This window comes from Halichoerus grypus, chromosome 5, assembly GCF_964656455.1.
Source record: "Halichoerus grypus chromosome 5, mHalGry1.hap1.1, whole genome shotgun sequence".
Taxonomy (NCBI): Eukaryota; Metazoa; Chordata; class Mammalia; order Carnivora; family Phocidae; genus Halichoerus; species Halichoerus grypus.
The window spans coordinates 124129405-124149271 of NC_135716.1; the positions used below are offsets into that span (position 1 = coordinate 124129405).

The 19867-nt window shown below is 37.8% G+C and overlaps 2 protein-coding genes across 19 annotated transcripts in view; one reads left to right on the plus strand and one right to left on the minus strand.

Moving 5' to 3' along the window:
• Positions 1-7836, minus strand: part of DNAJB4 (DnaJ heat shock protein family (Hsp40) member B4) — a 46784-nt gene extending 38948 nt beyond the window's left edge. The window contains exon 1 of one of the 2 annotated variants that reach the window (XM_078072858.1): positions 7642-7836. The gene's annotated coding sequence lies outside the window, so the exon portion shown is untranslated. The remainder of the gene's footprint in view (positions 1-7641) is intronic. The other variant, XM_036113408.2, reaches the window with a different exon arrangement.
• A 312-nt stretch (positions 7837-8148) lies between these two features.
• FUBP1 (far upstream element binding protein 1) overlaps positions 8149-19867 on the plus strand; it is a 32519-nt gene continuing 20800 nt past the window's right edge. For 4 of the 17 annotated variants that reach the window (XR_013448106.1, XR_004923930.2, XM_036113376.2 and 1 more), the window contains exons 1-11: positions 8149-8382; positions 13507-13597; positions 14447-14509; positions 15328-15366; positions 15855-15894; positions 16386-16438; positions 16528-16599; positions 16725-16782; positions 19104-19266; positions 19359-19457; positions 19586-19687. Coding sequence is in view for 14 of the 17 variants with exons in the window: in XM_036113376.2 (XP_035969269.1) it covers positions 8263-8382; positions 13507-13597; positions 14447-14509; positions 15328-15366; positions 15855-15894; positions 16386-16438; positions 16528-16599; positions 16725-16782; positions 19104-19266; positions 19359-19457; positions 19586-19687 (900 nt within the window). In the remaining 3 variants the exon portion in view is untranslated. The remainder of the gene's footprint in view (positions 8383-13506; positions 13598-14446; positions 14510-15327; positions 15367-15854; positions 15895-16385; positions 16439-16527; positions 16600-16724; positions 16783-19103; positions 19267-19358; positions 19458-19585; positions 19688-19867) is intronic. The other 13 variants (XM_036113380.2, XM_036113378.2, XM_036113384.2 and 10 more) reach the window with 7 other exon arrangements.

Sequence of the window (19867 nt, forward strand, 5' to 3'; positions counted from 1 at the left end):
GTTTTCAAACGGATAAGCGTAAGAATCAACTATGATGCTTTTTTTTTTTTTAAATAAGAAATGTGGATTTCCTAAAACAAGTTTCATTAGGCCCAAATATCCACATTTTTAAAAAACACCCAGATAATGCAGGGTTTTTCTCAAACACACTCTTGTTTAAGAAACACTGCCCTAGCTTAGATCAACAAAAAACTGATAGGGTTCAAAAACAGAAAATGCTTCTAGGGTGCCTACGTGGCTCAGTTGGTTAAGCGACTGCCTTCGGCTCAGGTCATGATCCTGGAGTCCCTGGATCGAGGCCGGCATCGGGCTCCCTGCTCGGCAGGGAGTCTGCTTCTCCCTCTGACCCTCCCCCCTCTCACGTGCTCTCTCTCTCAAATAAATAAAAATCTTTTAAAAAAAGAAGAAAATGCTTCTAGACCTTGAGTTCTCTAGACTATATGCCCATAACAACTAGAGAACAAACTATAAGGCATTAAAAATTAGCAAAAGTCTGATGGAGCAGTTATACTTCAGTGGCTCTCAAGTGTGGGCTGCACTTTAAGGATCAACTTAGGAAGTTGTTACACATACAGATATAGACCAGTGAAATCAGTCTCTGGGAGTGGGGGTAGGGCTCAGCTTTAACATTTTCAATTAGCAATAATCGTGTCTCGTATATAGCAGCTCCCTGTAACCAATGCACTGAATTAAGTAAAAGATCAATGGAATTGGTTAGTCAGGTTAAGGTTCATGAAAAAAGATGATTTTAGGGCGCCTGGGTGGCTCAGCTGGTTAAGCAACTGCCTTCGGATCAAATCATGATCCTGGAGTCCCAGGATTGAGTCCCGCATCGGGCTCCCTGCTCGGCAGCATTATATACCAGCTTTATTCTAAGTTATTAGGATGTATGCTATAGATTTAAAATTACTCAGGAACTGGGTGGTAAAGCCAGTTTTTTGAGACAGATGCTGTCAGGAGTACCAAATTTTCAACCCAGCATTATCCCTACAGTAAGGGAGCATTATGGTATATCAGTAAGGGCAGGCAGCTCTGAATTTTTTTCACTAAATATTGATATTCAATTTCCTATATATTTTATGATGCTGTGCTGTATCTCCCCTGATCCTGGTCAAAGGACAGATCCTGCTTACACACAGGCTGCCAAAAGATGTGTGCAACTAGCCAAACACTATTTATATATTCAAAGAGGCCCTGTGTATGATACAGTAAGGATGGTCCTTCTCTCATTAAATTTGAAGAACCCTGTAAAGTTGGGAAACAGTACCTTAGCAAGTCCCTTTCTCTTCCCCCATATATACCCTCTGCCTTCGCTGAAGGGCAAAGAAAATTTTTCTTATTTTCATAAAGAACCTTTGTCTCAAGCATTAATTGTTCTAAAAGATTAAACTATAAAGAATTTTAATTTTCCTAGTAGTCTGATTTTAAAACTCTTGGTATGCTTTTTTTGGGAGGTGGGCTATTTTGTAGAGGAATCCAATACGCCAACAGTACAAACACTATCATAGATGCTGTGTGGTAATACAGAGGAAAAATTAAAATTAAGCAATCCTATTCTTTTCTTGAAGAGCTTACAATCTAGTGATGTGGATTACAAACACATAAACCCCCTAAATAATGTATTTAAAAAATAACACTAATCATACCAAATACGTATGTATACACATACGCTCTCACACATTCACACAGCAGAGCACTATGTATATTTTAGTAAAGCATATTACTAATCCAACCAATGCAATTAACACAGAAAAACAAGCTTCTATCCTATTATACAACATATGGGTTCTTTAATTTTGTATGTAATATTTTTATTACATTAAGACCTGCTTTCTCATGAAGAACTTTGGCATATATCTTGATAAAAACAAATGCAAGTATTTTTAAAATCTAAGTAAGAAATACTAAGTTGTGAACCACACCACAGAAATTACAGAGATCCATTTCATTACTTGACTTTTTATAGATTCTTCCATTCTTTCAACACAGGTTGCCTGGGTTCAGATCACTAACACTAACATGTGACCTTGGGCAAGTTAGTTAACTTACCTGTACCCCAGCAAAATGGAGATTTTAATAAGCACCCCATAGAGCTATTGTAAGAATAAATGAATTAAATACAGATAAAGCACTTAGAATAAGGCCCAGTATATAGCACTAGCCACTATAAGCTATTGCTGAGTGTGCTATGCAGTAAAGACACAGAAAAAGACATGGCCTTTATTGTCACCGACCTTACAATTTAGTGGGAATTCCAAATAAATAAGTGATACTATGCTATTATTGCCATGATGTAGTACATGACAACAAATAAGAATCCCTAAATTTTAGAGTTCTCTACAGGCTTTTTGGAAAAATGGAAATTACCAGGCAACAGTAAAATGGAAGAGGTGGGAAGTGTACCCGACAAAAAGGGAGCTCTGCAGTTATGGATAAGTGAGAATGATGAGGATAATAAAAGTCTGGATTTAGGGCAAATCAATGATCATAAGCAATATCCTAGTATTCTTCAGTCTTCTTACAGCCCTTCAATCAGGACACACTCAAATTTGGCAACCAAATTAGATAAGAAATTTCTAATAACTGAGGGTGAGAGGATAGTATTTTAATTTCTGAAAGGGATAACAGACAGAAGTCACAGTGTAAAAACATAAGACTTTTTATTATTCTTTACTGTTGGCTACTTTTCAGAAACAGATTAAATTGCCCTCTCTTTTTGGTATGCCGGTAAAAGGAAGTTGTGTGACTTACCAAAGGGCACATGGGTCGTACTTGAACACAGATCCTCTTGGGCCTAGTCCAGAGTCCTTTCCACTATCTGGGGCTGCCTCCAGTTTCAGACACTGGTCAAACTGTTGTTCTCCAGTTAATTTGTGTTAACAACTTTGTTCTCTAAAATATACGGGTGCCTGGGTGGCTCAGTCGTCTGCCTTTGGCTCAGGTCATGATCTCAGAGTCCTGGGATTGAGTTGCACATCAGGCTCCCTGCTCAGTGGGGAGTTGGCTTCTCCCTCTGCACCCCCCCCCCAACTCATGCACTTGCATGCTCTCTCTCTTAAAATAAATAGATTTATTTTTCTCACAAAAATAAAATCTTTAAAAAAAAATAAAATGCTAATATATACTGCTCTCATTCACACCTTAGTCTGAAATAGAATTCTAAAAACTCAGTCAAAAGGGATATAAAAGTCATTAAACCAATAACCAACCTAATGATCAAACACCCTAATGACATCCTGGACTATTTAATTTGAAGTGGCCACTTTTCTTCTCACATCTAACCTGAATCTGTTGTGACTGTGTACTGAGGAAATACTGGCCTGGTTTAAATGACACGCAGTATATAGCATGAAGTTATCAGATCCTTCTGGCCAAGAGTTGTTAGGAGGTAGGTGATCGGTAGAAAGTTGAGGCAGGAAGCCTGTCCTATTTTGTCACTCTAAAATGCCTGTTAAGGGGAGCCTGGGTGGCACAGTCAGTTATGCATCCTACTCTTGGTTTCAGCTCAGGTCATGACCTCAGGGTCATAAGATGGAGGCCCTTGTCAGGCTCTGAGCTCAGCACAGAGTCTGCTTGGGACTCTCTCTCCCTCTCTAAAATAAATCTTAAAAAAAAGGGGGTTGGGGGGCACCTGGGTGGCTCAGTTGTTAAGTGTCTGCCTTCGGCTCAGGTCATGATCCCAGGGTCCTGGGATGGAGCCTGGCATCGGGCTCCCTGCTCTGCAGGGAGCCTGCTTCTCCCTCTCCCACTGCTTGTGTTCCCTCTCTCGCTGTGTCTCTCGCTCTCAAATAAATAAATAAATAATCTTAAAAAAAAAAAAAAAGCCTGTTAAAAGAGCCATAATGGATTAGGGGGAGGGGGGTAAAATCCATAATGGACTATTTTTCTCCAATAGCTAAAAATAAGAATCTGTTACTATTTCACAGATTTAATAAATCCAAAGTGAAAATTGTGCTAAGAAAAAAATCAGTCACTTGATAACCAGTAAGTCAGAAGGTAAAAGAAGAAACTTGCCAGTGCATTTAATAGTCCAACTTTTATTACATTTGCTAATCTTTTCACTCTGTTATTTGGTAAATCTAAATGCTCCCTACTATACTTCTGGAAGTTCAAAAACACCAACTTTTGCTTCATCCTAAGGATAAAATATGAAATACCAATTTCTGTGGTAAGAGTCTGACTATAAAATATAATCCAGGGGCGCCTGGGTGGCTCAGTCGTTAAGCGTCTGCCTTCGGCTCAGGTCATGATCCCAGGGTCCTGGGATCGAGCCCCACATCGGGCTCCCTGCTCAGAGGGAAGCCTGCTTCTCCCTCTCCCACTCCCCTTGCTTGCGTTCCCTCTCTCGCTGTGTCTCTCTCTGTCAAATAAAAAAAAAAAATCTTTAAAATATAATCCAGGCAAATATTTAGCCAACTCTCAAAGCATAATAAGCCAATTTTAGATTATTAGCTATGATACACCCACTTTTAAGAAATTTACATTGCAAAAGGGAATAAATTTAGTCAAGAAAAGCCTGATGTTGGGTGCCTGGGTGGCTCAGTCCTTTGAGCGTCTGCCTTTGGCTCGGGTCATGATCCTAGGCTCCTGGGATAGAGTACCGAGTCGGCCTCTCTGCTCAGCGGAAGCCTGTTTCTCCCTCTGCCTGCCGCTCCCCCTGCTTGTGCTCTCCCTCTCTGTCAAATAAAAAAATAAAAATCTTTAAAAAAAAAAGCCTGATCTCATCAATTACAACAGTAACAGAAAAGTACTAATGGCTTTGAGAAGATTGAGTGGACTGAGAACTCACATAGCCTAATCAAAAGTCACTGATTAGTTTTCCCACAATTCAGTTGTTCTAGCAGGATCCTGGGGTTTACCAAAACTAAGATTTGAACATAACTGCAATCCAAAAAATGTACATGGATTATCCTTTCTTGATTATAAAATGCCAGAAGCTGAATTACATGTTTATTACTAGTTTCCATTTGCACAGCACTTTCTGGTTTCTGAAGAGCTCACAAATATCTCATTTGAGGACAGTAAAGGAAGTTATGATCATCAATGTAGATGAGAAATCTGAGACACAGAGACTAAGTTACTTGCCCAAGGTCACAAAACCAACTAAAATGTAGAGGCAGATTTTTTTCAATATGCATTCTTTGAACAAATATCTAAGACGCTGACTAGGCATTAGGGACTGGTCAATGGTAGATAGACAGTCCTTATTCTCCAGTTTAAATTCTAAAGGAAAAGAAACAATAAACAAGTAAACACATAGAACATAACTTCAGATAAATGCTATAAAATGATAATGGGATAGTGATTGCAGAATGGCACAACTAGAGGTCAGAGATGGCCTAAGGAGGTGACATCTGAACTGAGCCTCAAATGATGAGGACATATCATCCATGTGAAAGTCTATAAAAGCATCCAGGCCAGGCAGAAGAAAAAACAAATATAAAATCCCAAAGGCAGCAAGTATCTTGGACAGCAAGGTGAGTGAAGAAGAATGAAAGGGAGGAGTGTTTAGAGACAGTAGCCTGATCATATGGAGCCCTCACACCACTCCAGGAGAGAGGATTTAAAGTGCAATACTTGGGGCGCCTGGGTGGCTCAGTCAGTTAAGTGTCCAACTTTGTTTCAGCTCAGGTCATGATCTCAGGGTTGTGAAATGGAGCCCAGTGTCGGGTTCCCCACTCAGTGGGGAGTCTTCTTCTCTCCTTCTTCCTCTCCTTCTGCCCTTCTGCCCACCCCCACCACACATGCTCTCTGAAATAAATCTTAAAAAAAGTATAATAGGAAGACAAAGATTAGATGATCTGATTTGTTTTAAAGGAATCATTCAAGCTGCTATATGAAGAAACAACTGTAATATAATCAGGTAGAGGCTTGAACTTCAAAAGTACTGGTAATGGATCCTTGTTACTTTTGAGAACTTACATGTATATTACATATTTTTATAATTTCATAATTTTAAAAAGCAAATTGTGGAGATTTAAAGGTGGAAGCAGAAAAACCAAGTAGAATACTATTACAGTCCAGGACTGAGGTGATGGTAACTTGGGAGTAGAAGTGAAAATTAATAGAATTTGGAATATACCACGAAAGTATGGTAGAGAGGTCTTCCCAATGGAGAGGAAGGGGCAGGAATGAAGGCTGACCAGTAGTTCTCAATGTGGGATTTTGCCTACCAGGGGACATCGGCAATGTCTGGAGATATTTTTGGCTGTCACAATTGAGTGTGTGTGTGTGTGTGGGGGGGGGATGTTATGTTACTAGCATCTATGTATGGGTAGAGGCTAAGGATGCTGCTAAACATATTATAGTACACAGTGGTATTTCAAACAGTGTCAACAGTGCTGGAGTTAAGAAATCCTGATCTAAACTGATTCCAACTGGTTCCCACCCTGGTCCCAGAACAGTCTACAAATAAACTACAGATCAAGGGCCTTACTTTGAATATTTAGACACAACGAAAATAGAAATAAAGTTTGTTTGAAGGTATATTATATCACTCTGTGGTTAACATTACGTTGATCAGAAGGACTGGTATATGTCCAATTAATAAAATACGAAAAAATCAATTGATTAATAAATGTCATGTTAGACAAACTTTCTCAGAACGTAACTGAAAAAATTTTGTTTAGCAATACCCCCAACAATGCTTTTAGTCTTTTTTTTCCAGTTATACTTAAATCTGTAGTCCAGGGCGCCTGGGTGGCTCAGTTGGTTGAGCGACTGCCTTCGGCTCAGGTCATGATCCTGGAGTCCCTGGATCGAGTCCCACATCGGGCTCCCTGCTCGGCAGGGAGTCTGCTTCTCCCTCTGACCCTCCCCCCTCTCATGTGCTGTCTCTCTCATTCTCTCTCTCTCTCAAATAAATAAATAAAATCTTTAAAAAAAAAAAAAATCTGTAGTCCAATACATTTGCCGCTTTTCCAAATACAAATCCTCACCCCTCCAAATCTAAAGGGATAGGTATGAACATTGAAGAAGATAATCAGAGCTATTAATGGTTAAGACGGTAGGAAAAGCTTCGTTGGAGGAAAATGACCGCCCACTTGTAGCTATATGCACGTATCTGTCTAGTTATCTGACTTACTTAGGGCCCTGAACAAGCGGACACATTAATTACCAGGAAGACCGCAACACACATTTCTTCCAATTACTCTTAAAACTAGCAATGGGAAAAGTACTTTTTTAGCCCTAATTCACAAAACATAAAATGCCAAAACTGGTAAAGTTCACTTAAGATAACAGAAAATACACACACTTAAAAAGTTATCCAGTCCCGGGATGACAATTCAGAACATTACATTTGGGTTCTCATAGGCAGGGGCTGGGGTAAACTACTTTTAGGAAGCCACAAAGTCAATTTTGGTCAAGAGATGGATGTTGTTGTTAATTATAAGATGACCTCAATAAAACTGGCCCTGGACAAATACAGTATTAGGTTATTAAGTGTAGTTACAACGGAATTTTACGAACAATCACGTTTTTAAGAGGCAAAGGGCAGTCGTGATTTCACAGCCTCATCGACATTACACAAAAATACCGAAATCAGCTCGAGAACTAAGAGGCCTCTAACCTGAATTCATCCCCACTTGTGATAAAACAGACCTGCCAATCTATAAGTAAAATACAGGGACACTTTACTACCCTGAAAATCAGGACGAGATCCCGCCAGGCCGGGCGGACGTTTTCGGAAACATCTCCGCTTGGTGTCCCGTGCGCGCTTCTACCAGGGACACTCCTGGTTGCGGCGCTCTCGAGATACTGTAGCGTCGCCCTTTCGCCTGTCGACGTGACTCCCTTTCCCATGGATACACAGAATGACCCTTGGCGCAAAATTCACCCACAGTCCCTCCCCGAGTCTGCAACCAATAAAAAACAACTACTCTTTCTTCAGGTCTTAAAAAACGCAAGCCAACCGGGGTCACCGCGCCAGTCTCACCCACCACCCCGGAAGTACAAGCAACACAGCTTCAACAAGAGAATGCGCGTAGAGGAGGCGCCAAAATAAATCCCACTCTCGCGATATCTTAAACATAAGTCTCGCGACATCCTTCTGCTTCTCCTTGTTTTTCAGCCCCACCCCCACACCAGATCGTTGCTTCAAAACATCGCGAGATTTTCTCCTTTCAATCTCCGCCCCTTTACGGCACGATGGTCGCACAAGAATGTGATACAGGCTCGACGGCCGCCATTTTCTTTCTTTCTTAGCAGTTGGCTGAGGGAAGGTCTCTGCGAAGAAGCGGCAGCGGCCACTATAGCGTAGACATGGCAGACTACTCAACGGTGCCTCCACCTTCTTCTGGCTCAGCTGGTGGTGGAGGCGGCGGCGGTGGTGGTGGAGGAGTTAACGATGCTTTCAAAGATGCGCTGCAGAGAGCACGGCAGGTAAGTCTGGACCGCGCGGCGGGATCCGAACGCTCATGGTAATTGGCCGCTGGCTGTGTAGGCCGCTACTTTTTCGCGCATGAGGAAGAGGAAAGAAGTGCCCTTCCGGGCTCTGAAATGTGAGGAGACTTACGGTTCCCCACGTTGGTAATACAGTTTGGAGGCTGGAGCTCGGTTTTGTATATCTTGGTGTCTAAGCCACTTAGAACCCCAACGCGTGTTACGCATAGATGGCTTTAGGTCTTTAGCTTCTGCGGCAGTCGCGCTTCTTTGAGGAGTTAGCTTGGCATTTTCTTTTTTTCAGAGTGAACATTCTCCTCCATGGGATAAAGCGCGCTTAGTTTTTACACAATAGTGCGGAAGGTTCTGGTGATGAGTTTGGGAGAGGACTAGGGTCTGTCCTCAAGAGCCATAGTAAGGGAGGGAGATATGTCAGTAAAGCAGTCTTTACAGCTTCCAGCTCATTCGAGCTCTGTCGAAATTAATCTTTCGGTATCATTCTCTTTCATATCTACGAGGAAGAGACTTAAGAGAGCACTAGTATCCCGTGTTGGACTCCTTCCTCAGAGCAGGATTTACGTGTCAGTGTGTTCTACCAGTCCTTTCCCCTTATTTCTCAAAATGGCTTCAGGCCCATTATACCCGAAGTTTCAGTTTGAATCTGCCTCTCTGTTCAGAGTCGTAAACTGACCAGACCTCTTTGTATTACGTAGGTGCGTACATTTGCCCTGAAGGCAGTTCTTTCCCAAACGAAAGCTGTTTAAAAAAAAAAAAAATTACTCCAGGAAATTTGAAGGCTTCTTAATTTGAACTTTATTAGATAGTCCCTTAACATAACTATAACTTAAAAGGTATGGTGTTGATATGGAGTTGTATGTAAGCAAAATAATTTTATTCTCGTTATGACATTTTTCATATTAGGTGCTAGACATTTTTAGATTACAGCGTTAAGCGAACGGGAATCAGAAACTAATTTTGTGGTATGTTTTGTTTGCGTTAGGAGTTAACGTTGTTAACCTTTTTCACCCTCCAGTTCCATTAAAGCATCATTTGAGTCAAACTGCGTAAACTCTATAATAATGTAACAAATCGCTCTTATTTTTATAATGTGAACACATTATAATTAAACTTACCTATACTTGTGTATGATCAGAAAGTCAACAAAAAAGTCACCATTAATACTAATTGTGCAACTTTTTCACCTGAATTTTCTTACTTCTGAACATTTTTGGAATAGCGACTGAAACATATATAATGACATAAACTTAGTGGGTTATTATTAGATTGGTTGAAAGACTCACCTGAATTATTTTATGCGACCAGTGTATTGAAATTAATTTGTGCTGCACATTGTACTTAGATATTAGAGATTTTTTTTTTTTACTGTGTGAATTGTATTTCTGCCTTCTAGGAAGTGATGATACAATCAAGGAACCAAATGCAAATGAATAGTAGTATCTGATTAATACTTGCAGAGAGGAGTAGACAAAAATGGGCACCGTTAATTTATCCACTTGTTCTGTAAACATTTATAGAGTTCCTGCTGTGAGTCAGGCACTGTACACAACACCAAAGAGTGGGGTGCCTAACTGCCAAAGGACTGATATTTTAAGCAAGGCATTAAAGAATGAGTGAAAGTTTGATCAGTGGAGAAAAGAAGCAGCATGTGCAAAGGTATGAGGGTTTTTGGAATGACAGGAACCCAGGAATGAAGTCACTGGAGGATAATGGTGGTTGGGGGAAAGAGGGTGGAAATTGAGGTGAGTACAGATGGATACAACTTCTGAAAGACTTCGTGTTGCCATGCTTTAATTAAAAATTGGACTTCATTATTTGGCTAAGCTGGAATTTCCTGATTATGTTAGATGGCTTAATTTTTAAATACAGAAATTGTCCTCAAACTGGATTTCTTGTACTCACTTTTTATGCCAATAGGTCAGCTGCCTCAATGCTCTTGTTGTAATGATATGATTTTTATAGATGTCTTGCTGTAATAATTTGATTGTTTCTTTACAGAATTGATCTTAAGCCTGAGATTCCTAAATTTAGCTTTTGAGTTGAATTTCCCTTTCTGATTACATTTGAAGATGCCTCCATATGTCAGTTGTAGCTGCTTGTCTGGTATATATAAATGGAATACAGGGAGGAGTACTTGGACTGAAGAAACAAGTTAGGTTAATGTCTGAACTACTTTTTCCTTATCTATAGTAAAAGCATGCTGGATTATATTTCCAAAATCCCCATCTAACCTTAAGTTTCTTTTCTTTGTCCAGCGTATTATGCTGTGTTCTTAGAAGGAGGAGGTATAAGAACAGCCTCTTGCCCTCAGAGAGCTGTGTACTAACGGGGATGCTATTGGCTTTTTTAACTGGACGGTTCTTTGTTAATGCAGGACAAATGATTACTACCTAGCTCATTATGCCATCTGGTAATTTAGACCAAGTTGCTCATTTTTCCAGAGAATTCCAATGGCTTATTTTTTAATGTGAAATTTCCAGATTTTTTAAATACCCTCTGAGCTAAATTCAGCACAGGGGCACCAGATTGCTTCTCTAGTTTAGGAACCACTTGAGAGATTTATATTTGTGTATTTCAAGCTGTAACTCCAAAGGGTGGGGTTGGGATTCTTTGGTTAGGACTTTGGTGATCACACTAAACCAGTTTTGTCTCTGAAATACTGGAAAAGCAAAATGTATCTCTCTTTTTTCTCCTTGACGTTATGAAGATAGAAGTGAATCAGGCTGCGACTCCATGATTGGTAGAACACAAATGAAGCAAGAGTATCAGCCCTGATTCTTTAGCTTCTAAACAGCTATTAGTCTTTACTCAGTTATTCTTGAAATCTCTTCCTGGATTATAAAAGTGATTCAGGCTGCATTATGTTTGAATGCAATGAAAATTTTATAAAATAGAATTGTTGACTTTTCAGTTACCAATAATTTCTGCTGAAAACGAACACTTGAGTAGGGTTTTTGGGTGTTGTTTTTTTGTTTTTGTTTTTGCTTTTGTTTGTTTCTACATTTTGTGACAGGATAGCAAAGCTTGATTATGATAAAAAATTCCTCTGTTGTAGGAGGGCACAGTGTTAAAAAAATGGTTGTTAGTATTTTTACTAAGAGCTCTTCTCTAATGTCTTTGTACTCTTTCTGAATTTTTAAAATGGTGTTACTGATTCTTTTGAATGAACAAAGTATCAAGCTTTCATTTTCATTTGGATAGTTTTAGAACTATTCAATGAATAATGGATAATAGGTATAAACAAGTATCCTTTCTATATGCAGAGTTTCCTTGGAGTTCAGGGAGTGGTGTTGTGCAAACTCATGCATTTATAAAAGCTAACTGCAGAAGGTATTCACAGGTTAAGATCATCAGTAGTTACTATCCTGTCTGGCCTGAAATGCTTTCTTCTCTAAAATCAATGCCGGGCAGTGTATTTAAGTTCTGAGGAACAGTTCAGATGTTAAGCCTTTAAAACTTAAGGGGTGGAAAAGCGGTTGTTTTCAGGTATGATGAAGAAACCTTTCAGAAAAGAAATAAGATTTTAATTAGCTGCTCAAAGACATGGAACAGGCTTTTGAGAAAGTGAAAGGATGATTAAGGAAGGTTAGATTGAGCCTTTTTTTTCTTTCTTTTTTTTTTAAGTAATCTCTACACCCGATGTGGACCCTGAGGTCAAGAGTTGCATGCTCTTCTGACTGAGACAGCCAGGTGCCCCCCAAAGCCTTTTTTAAATCAAGCATTTTAACATTTAATCCTGATACGCTTTGTGAGGAAAAGGGAAATCTGGAAACCCCAGGAGGTACAGTTGGGAACTGATACATATATTTAATTTTAAGTGATATATATGGATTTTAAGACTCAAGTCGTTGAATATACTTATCCTTTCCAGTTTTCTAATTATAATGAAGCATGAAGCAGTTGGTTTAGTTCCACATCAGGATCCCTTTGGGGGAATTCTAGGCAACAGAAGTTCGAATTCTCTGTGTAATTTTTTAACATGGAAAATTTCAAACATACTCAAAATTAACAGAATAATCTAACGAACCTCCAATGAGCGTATCACTCACCTTTGGTGATTACCCCCTTAGAGTAATTAGCATGGAGCTATGTAGAAATTGGGACATCTCCACCATTGACTTACCATGTAACCTGGTTAAGTTCCCTCTTGAGATTTTTTCTGCTGTAAAATGGATCACTATCTCACTAAGTATTCTCACCTCTTAGGATTGTTTGATGATTGAGTGACAAAATGAGTATAAAACATATAGTATGGAGTTTGGCCTATTGCTGGCACTCAGCAATATTAGTTCCGTATCTTTTTCCATATAAAGTTGGAGTAAATACCCACTGGTTGTGTCCTGCCTTGTGACTTGAGGCTGCTGTTTTTTTATATGATGTTTAGTTAAGTGCAAGCAATTATTTGCCCCACTCTAAAAAAGTCTTTAAGAATCTGTAGCTGAGACTTTTCTTAGAGGTACAGCCTCCCAGGCTTCCCCCACCCCCATGTTTCCATAGAACAGGATTGTCTGATAGAAATATGATGCAAGTCATATATTTTATTTAATGCAGCATACCCAAAACATTACCATTTTGACATGTGTGCAATATAAAAAAAAAAACTGAGATGCTTTCCACTCTTTGTTTCATTCAAGTTTTCAGTATCCATTTGTGTATTTAACACTTAATTCGGACTAGCCAGATAACCATGTGTGGCTAGCATCTATCTTATTAGACAACACAGTCTTAGAATCCCATAAGGTGTTCACATTCTCTGTGCCTACAACACATTTTTTGAAGAGTCATGGGAAAGAGCCATGGAGAAGATAGAATTAGGACCACATTTTCCCCAAAGCTATTTATTTGTTGGTCAGTCAATTCTGAAGATTCCTGATTACTTCTTTGTTCTTACAGAGATTTATCAGAAGCTTAATTCCAGATGATGATTATGTTTTTAACTTTGAAGTTATTATTGGTAGTAATACATTGATCTGTAATTTTTGTTATTCTTTGAAATTAATTTTTTTGTATTAGATACTTAGCATATGTATGTATGAGGGAATATAGCACTGAATAGTGTATAGTAGATATGTTATCCTTAATGATGGTGTGCTTTTGTTTTTTAAGATTGCAGCAAAAATTGGAGGTGATGCTGGTACATCACTGAATTCAAATGACTATGGTTATGGGGGACAAAAAAGACCTTTGGAAGATGGAGGTAAGTTATAGTCATAAGTATTTTAATTGTTTTACATACAGGTTAGTTGAAGGTGATTTTCAATATTTTTCAAATGTTCTTTTATTGGAACATTACTTTTATAATAAGGTTCTTAAAATTGTAAGGTTTATATTGGCCTCAGGAGGAAAGGGGGGGAAAAAGACCTTAGACAAGGTAGGTAAAATTTTGAGTCAATCAGCCAGTTTTGTCTTCGTAGAAAACAACATTTTCTCTCTTTGAGGAATGTGCCAGATTGACAGTTTGCACAGACATCTTGTTAATATACTGAAAAGAACAAAAATATAAAATGTTTAGAAGACATTTCACTGGTTTTTCTCATCATACGTGAATTAATCTTTATATGCTATGTTTTCATTGTTTTGCTATTTCAGATTTCACTTTAAAGGTTGATGTTGCTATAGCTTGCTACTGTAGTGTGTTGCAGGTTATACCTTTTTTTATGTTACTTTTTTTGTTTTAGTACCTTGTTTTGTGTTTCAGGTTTAACTCAAAATGTGGCTTAAAACAGATTTACAGTGCTTTGTATTTTTTTAAAAAACGTAATTGTTGAAGCTTCTGAACTTAGAAGTCTGCAAGTTTTTTTTTTTGTTTTAGATGTATGAATTTTGATACATTTTCTTTTTGCCCTTTTATTTACTTTTTTTTTTTTTTTTTAAGGAGGATTCTGAATGAGCCTATAGAATGTATTTGTAGCTTTTGACCAGGTGTACTTGGTTTCCTTTTATTTAAGTGTCTTTCACATTTATAGTGAGGTTTTAATATACAAAAAAATGAGCTAATGATGCTTCAGATGTTGTATGTAATGTATTCTTTTTATTTTATGTGTAGATGGCTCTTGGACAAGTCCGAGCAGTACAACACACTGGGAGGGAATGCCCTCTCCTTTTAAAGGCAGGAATTTTTATTTATTACCTGTGTTTAGTATGTAAACGTGAAATAAACCAGTGGATTCTTAAATGGACACAAATAATTCTTGGATTATGTGTCTGAATTTTTGCTGCACAACATTCTGATGTTTAATCATTTAAGTTTGAAGGGGGGAGGAAAATGTAGTACTTTCAGATGTAGGTTGTCTATTCTAAGGTATGCATTGTATTCATCTGTGTAAAGGATGTAGATGAAGGTAGTCATGTAGTTGCTTTGAGTTTTTCTGCTGAAGCGTATGCTGTGAAATGTTTGGTTAGGAACAATAGAATAGTTTAGATTGAGATTGCCTTGTAATGTGATTTTTTTATTTATTTATTTTGCATAGCCTTGTGGTCACTGTCAGATACACTCAACTTTGATATGTCAAATTTTCACATTTTGATAGGTTCTGTTTTTCTTCCAGTCTTCAGTTCCTACAGTGGGAAGCATCATTAGCCTTTAGCATGTGATATTTTGCTAGTAATGGACCTAAAAACTTTGTCTTGTATCATTCTAAAGTGCTTAACATACATTAAGGTCAGTGATTTGATACAATCAAAAAGAATTTTTTTTAAATGTCTGTGCATCTTTTAAACATGAAAAGAATGAAAGAAATGTAATGTTTCTTTTGATTACTAAGAGTTTGGGATAAGTTTTGGCACTTTTGGTTCAAATGATCAACAATTACCCTCAGCTATTTCAATAAGTGTTTACATTGATATTTATTCTTGCTTGGGCACTGGTTAGCTAAGTCTTATATTTGTATTTATTGGCAAAAAGTTAAAAGGCTCTTAATTTTGCAGATCAACCAGATGCTAAGAAAGTTGCTCCTCAGAATGACTGTAAGTATTTTAAATTGGGTTAAAAGCTAAAGTAACTGGATTTTAATATCAGGGTTTTGTGCCTGGATTTTGTTGGGTGTCTTTGGAGTTAGTTGATGGCCATGAATATTTTAGAATGAATGTCTTTGTAAATATTACTTCCTGTCTTCATAATCTCCCACTTCAATTATGGCCAGGTATATGGTAATAAGATTTGATTGCTAAATTATTTTCATATTCAGTATATTTTATAACTCCATTTTTTAACCTAAGCTTGTGCCCCTTGAGAAGGAACAGTTTCTGTGTCATTGTTAAAGATATCTGCTATTTCACTGACTTTTCTTGCCCACTGTCAATGTTTATTTAAAGTATTTTACATAAAATTTTACTCTTAAAGGTGGTGTTTTCTATGTGTATGGGAAAAATTTTAGTATTGCTTGATATGATTATATTGTTAAATATGTGTGAACTTAAATTTAAAGTTTTCATTTTATTTGATTTTTTGGTAGCTTTTGGAACACAGTTACCACCGATGCATCAGCAGCAAAGGTATAGTGAAATGCCTTTCAAAGAGTACTTTGCAAGTTTGAGTTGAACGGTCTGTAAAAACACAACCAACTTAGTGTATAGTGAATATGTGTCTGTATATTTTTTTTGTATATTCATCTCTCCACTTAAGTTGATAAAGAATGATCATTTTTCCTTTTGAGTGAGATGCATTTGTAATTTGGAAGGATGGGAAGAATTAGCCACATATTAGAAGTAAAGTGAATGAAAATAATTGTTAAAAAAACATTCCCTGAACTCCACCCCAGCTCCTTTGCAGTTCATGCCTTCAGACTGTTCATCTACCATACCCTCCTCACTTGATGTGTGTCACCTTAAGATTCTGACTTGAATTACTCAAGCTGTATTTTGACTATGAATATGTGCCTGAAAACCTAGTTTAAGCCATTAGATGTCCATTTTTATTAGATTACCTTTTTTGTAAACAAATTCTCTTTCTTTGAAGGAAAACGTTAGTTTTTGTCTTTTGTTAGCAGGTCTGTAATGACAGAAGAATACAAAGTTCCAGATGGAATGGTTGGATTTAGTAAGTAGCCTAATTTTTAAAGCTTTGAAAACAATCAAAACATACTTTACAGTCTTTACCAAATAATTTTTTTCTTTTTTCTTTACTAGTAATTGGCAGAGGTGGTGAACAGATCTCACGCATACAACAAGAATCTGGATGCAAAATACAGATAGCTCCTGGTAACGTTATTCTCTTGCTATTTTCAGAATGACTGGAGAACTAGGATATTTTTTTAAGTAACTACTAAAAAGGATGTTGTAATCTTTTCTTGGCCTAAAATATTTTTGGTGTTTTTTAATTGTAGACAGTGGTGGCCTTCCAGAAAGGTCTTGTATGCTAACTGGAACACCTGAATCTGTCCAGTAAGTATGAAATCATATGCCTGACGCCAGCCCCTCTTTCCTGCTGAAAAAGGACATTTCCCCTAAATAGAACTGATTTTCTCCTGCACTCTTAATTTTCCCATTTTCTAGGTAATTTCTAATAAGATATAAAGATGCTTGAAAATCCCTCCATCTTAACAAAACCTGTCCTTGAACCTTACATTTCTATTTCTCTGCCTCCTTACACAATAGAACTCCTTAAAAGGGGTAGTTCACTTTGTCATATCATTTGCATCTGTTTTCATTTTGTCTTGAACTTGTATGAACCAGACTTTTATTCCCATGGTTCCATTAAAATTGCTCTTTTCAAGATCACAAATGGCCTCTGCATCATTCCACCTATCAACATTGTTTGACACAGTGAACTACTTTCCTAGAGATATCCCCTCCCTAGCTGCTCTTTCTCAGGCATTCTTGGTTGCCCAGCTTTATCTTCCAGGCCTTTCAGTATGAAAGTGCCACAAAATTCAGTCTTCTTACAGTCTGTCTACATGTACTCTTTAGATGACTTTATTTACTCTTTTATAAACTTTTTTTTTTTTTTTAAGATTTTATTTATTTGACAGAGCAACAGCGAGAGAGGGAACACAGGCAGGGGGAATGGGAGAGGGAGAAGCAGGCTTCCTGTTGAGCAGGGAGCCCGATGTAGGGCTCAATCCCCAGACCCTGGGATCATGACCTGAGCCAAAGGCAGATGTTTAACGACTGAGCCACCCAGGCGCCCCTATAAACTTTAATATATAGCTTTACGTGTCATAAATTTTATGTACTCCTAAATTTTTATTTTCAGCCTTGCTCTCTTTTTCTAAATTCTAGACTCCTATCAAGCTGCTCACTTAGTATTTCCACTTATGTCTACTAGACATTTGAAACTTTAGATTGTTAATAATTGTTTTCCACCCCGTTCCCAGCATGCTTTGTCTTCTCATCTCAGTGTATGGCAACACTGTTTTAATACTTTTATCTTTTGAGGGGGGCACCTGATTGCACCATTGTTTAAGCACCCGACTCTTGGTTTCAGCTCAGGTCTTGATCTCAGGGTTGTGAGGTCGGGCTCTGCGCTTAGCACAGAGTCTGCTTGAGACTCTCCGTCTTCCTCTGCCACTTCCCCCACCCCCATCCCTGTACATGGGCACTCAATCTAAAATAAATAAATAAATCTGTTTTTAAAAGTACTTTTATCTTTTCTTGTCCTTCATTTATCCATAAGCAACTCTTTGGTCATTTTTCTTCATAATTTATTTGGAATCCAGCCTCTTGCCACCTTCTATACTATCACCTTGTCTGTGACCATTTTTTTATATTTCAACATGTTTCCATTCTTTTTAGCCTTGTTCAGCAATAATCTATTCTTAACAATAGTATAGCCATATGATCTTTTTAAAATGTGAATCAGTTCATATCATTACTTTGCTCAAATCCTCCAATGCTTCACCACTTAGAGTAAAAGTCAGTGTCTTTATCATGGCCTGATTTATCTGCCACCTTTCTCACTTCGTTTTTTACCACTCTTCTTCCAACTGTGTTCAAGCCCCATTTAGCTTCTATTCTTTCAGCACACCAAGTATGCTGCTCATCTGAGTCCTTTGCAGTTTCTCTTAACTCTTTGGAATATTTTCCCTCTGATATTTTCATAGTTACTCCCCCTTTTCCTTTATATTTTAGTTCGAATGTCTCCTTATCAGTAAAGTCTTTTATGTCTGCTTTGCATAAAATAGCATACCTTTATGCACACACATTCTGTCCCCCTTATCCTGTTTTGATTTTGTTTATAGCACTTAACCAAACATGTTGTTTTTAGTTACTTAATAAAGGTGAGCTATACCAGCAGGAACCCTGTGTGTTTCATTCAGTGTTGTAACTCTATTACCTAGAATAGTACCTGCTATATAGTTAACATTTCTTAAGTATTTTTGAATGGATAAATAAATTTTAATGTGTGAGTGACCAAAATGACGTCTTAAAATTGGAAATACATCATTTAGTTAATTGGCAAAATAGCTTAATTCTGAGATAACTTTACAAGTAGAGTGGGGGAAAAAAGTAGAATGCTACTTCTTGGAAATTTAGGATTATCCTCAAAAATACTGCAAATTACGTACCTAGAAAATTTATTGCATAGTTTCATTCTTTGTTTCTGATGGCATTTTCTCTTAATTAAAATTCTTAAATTAGCTTTAAGCCACCTAAACCTGAATTGGGATGGGAGAAGTACCTGCTTAAATTATTTTGTATTTCTCTATTTGGATAAGCTTTTGAGTATGCTATAACTTATTGTTTGACTCCTAATTTGTTAACAGATCAGCAAAACGGTTATTGGACCAGATTGTTGAAAAAGGAAGACCAGCCCCCGGCTTCCACCATGGTGATGGACCAGGAAATGCAGTTCAAGAAATCATGATTCCAGCTAGCAAGGCAGGATTAGTTATTGGAAAGGGGGGAGAAACTATTAAACAACTTCAGGTATTACTTCCTAAAATTACTTTTCATCTGTTTTGAAGCCAGTTTCCTTCCACTCCCCTTTTGTTAATACATATGATTTCTTTGATTAATAGGAGCGGGCTGGAGTTAAAATGGTTATGATTCAAGATGGACCTCAGAACACTGGTGCTGACAAACCTCTTAGGATTACAGGAGACCCATACAAAGTTCAGGTAAACTTAAGTTTATATCTTACATAGAAGGATTTGGGGGCGGAATGAGCAGAACACATATGAATAATTAGTGTTTTGAGACATGCTTTGTAAGTTGGGTGTTGTTTTGTTTTTTGTTTGTACTTCAGCAAGCCAAGGAAATGGTGTTAGAGTTAATTCGTGATCAAGGTGGTTTCAGAGAAGTTCGAAATGAGTATGGGTCAAGAATAGGAGGAAATGAAGGGATAGATGTAAGTAAAAATACCCATTCAGAAATGGTTGTATACTAATTCATAAATACATGTGGATTCCCTCCCCCCTGCCAACCGTCCCCCGTCCCCCCCATAACTTATGCCTTAGAGTACAGAATGTATATCTTGTTACCCTATTTGATGCAACCATAATGCTGTATTTACTTTTATGATTTGAGG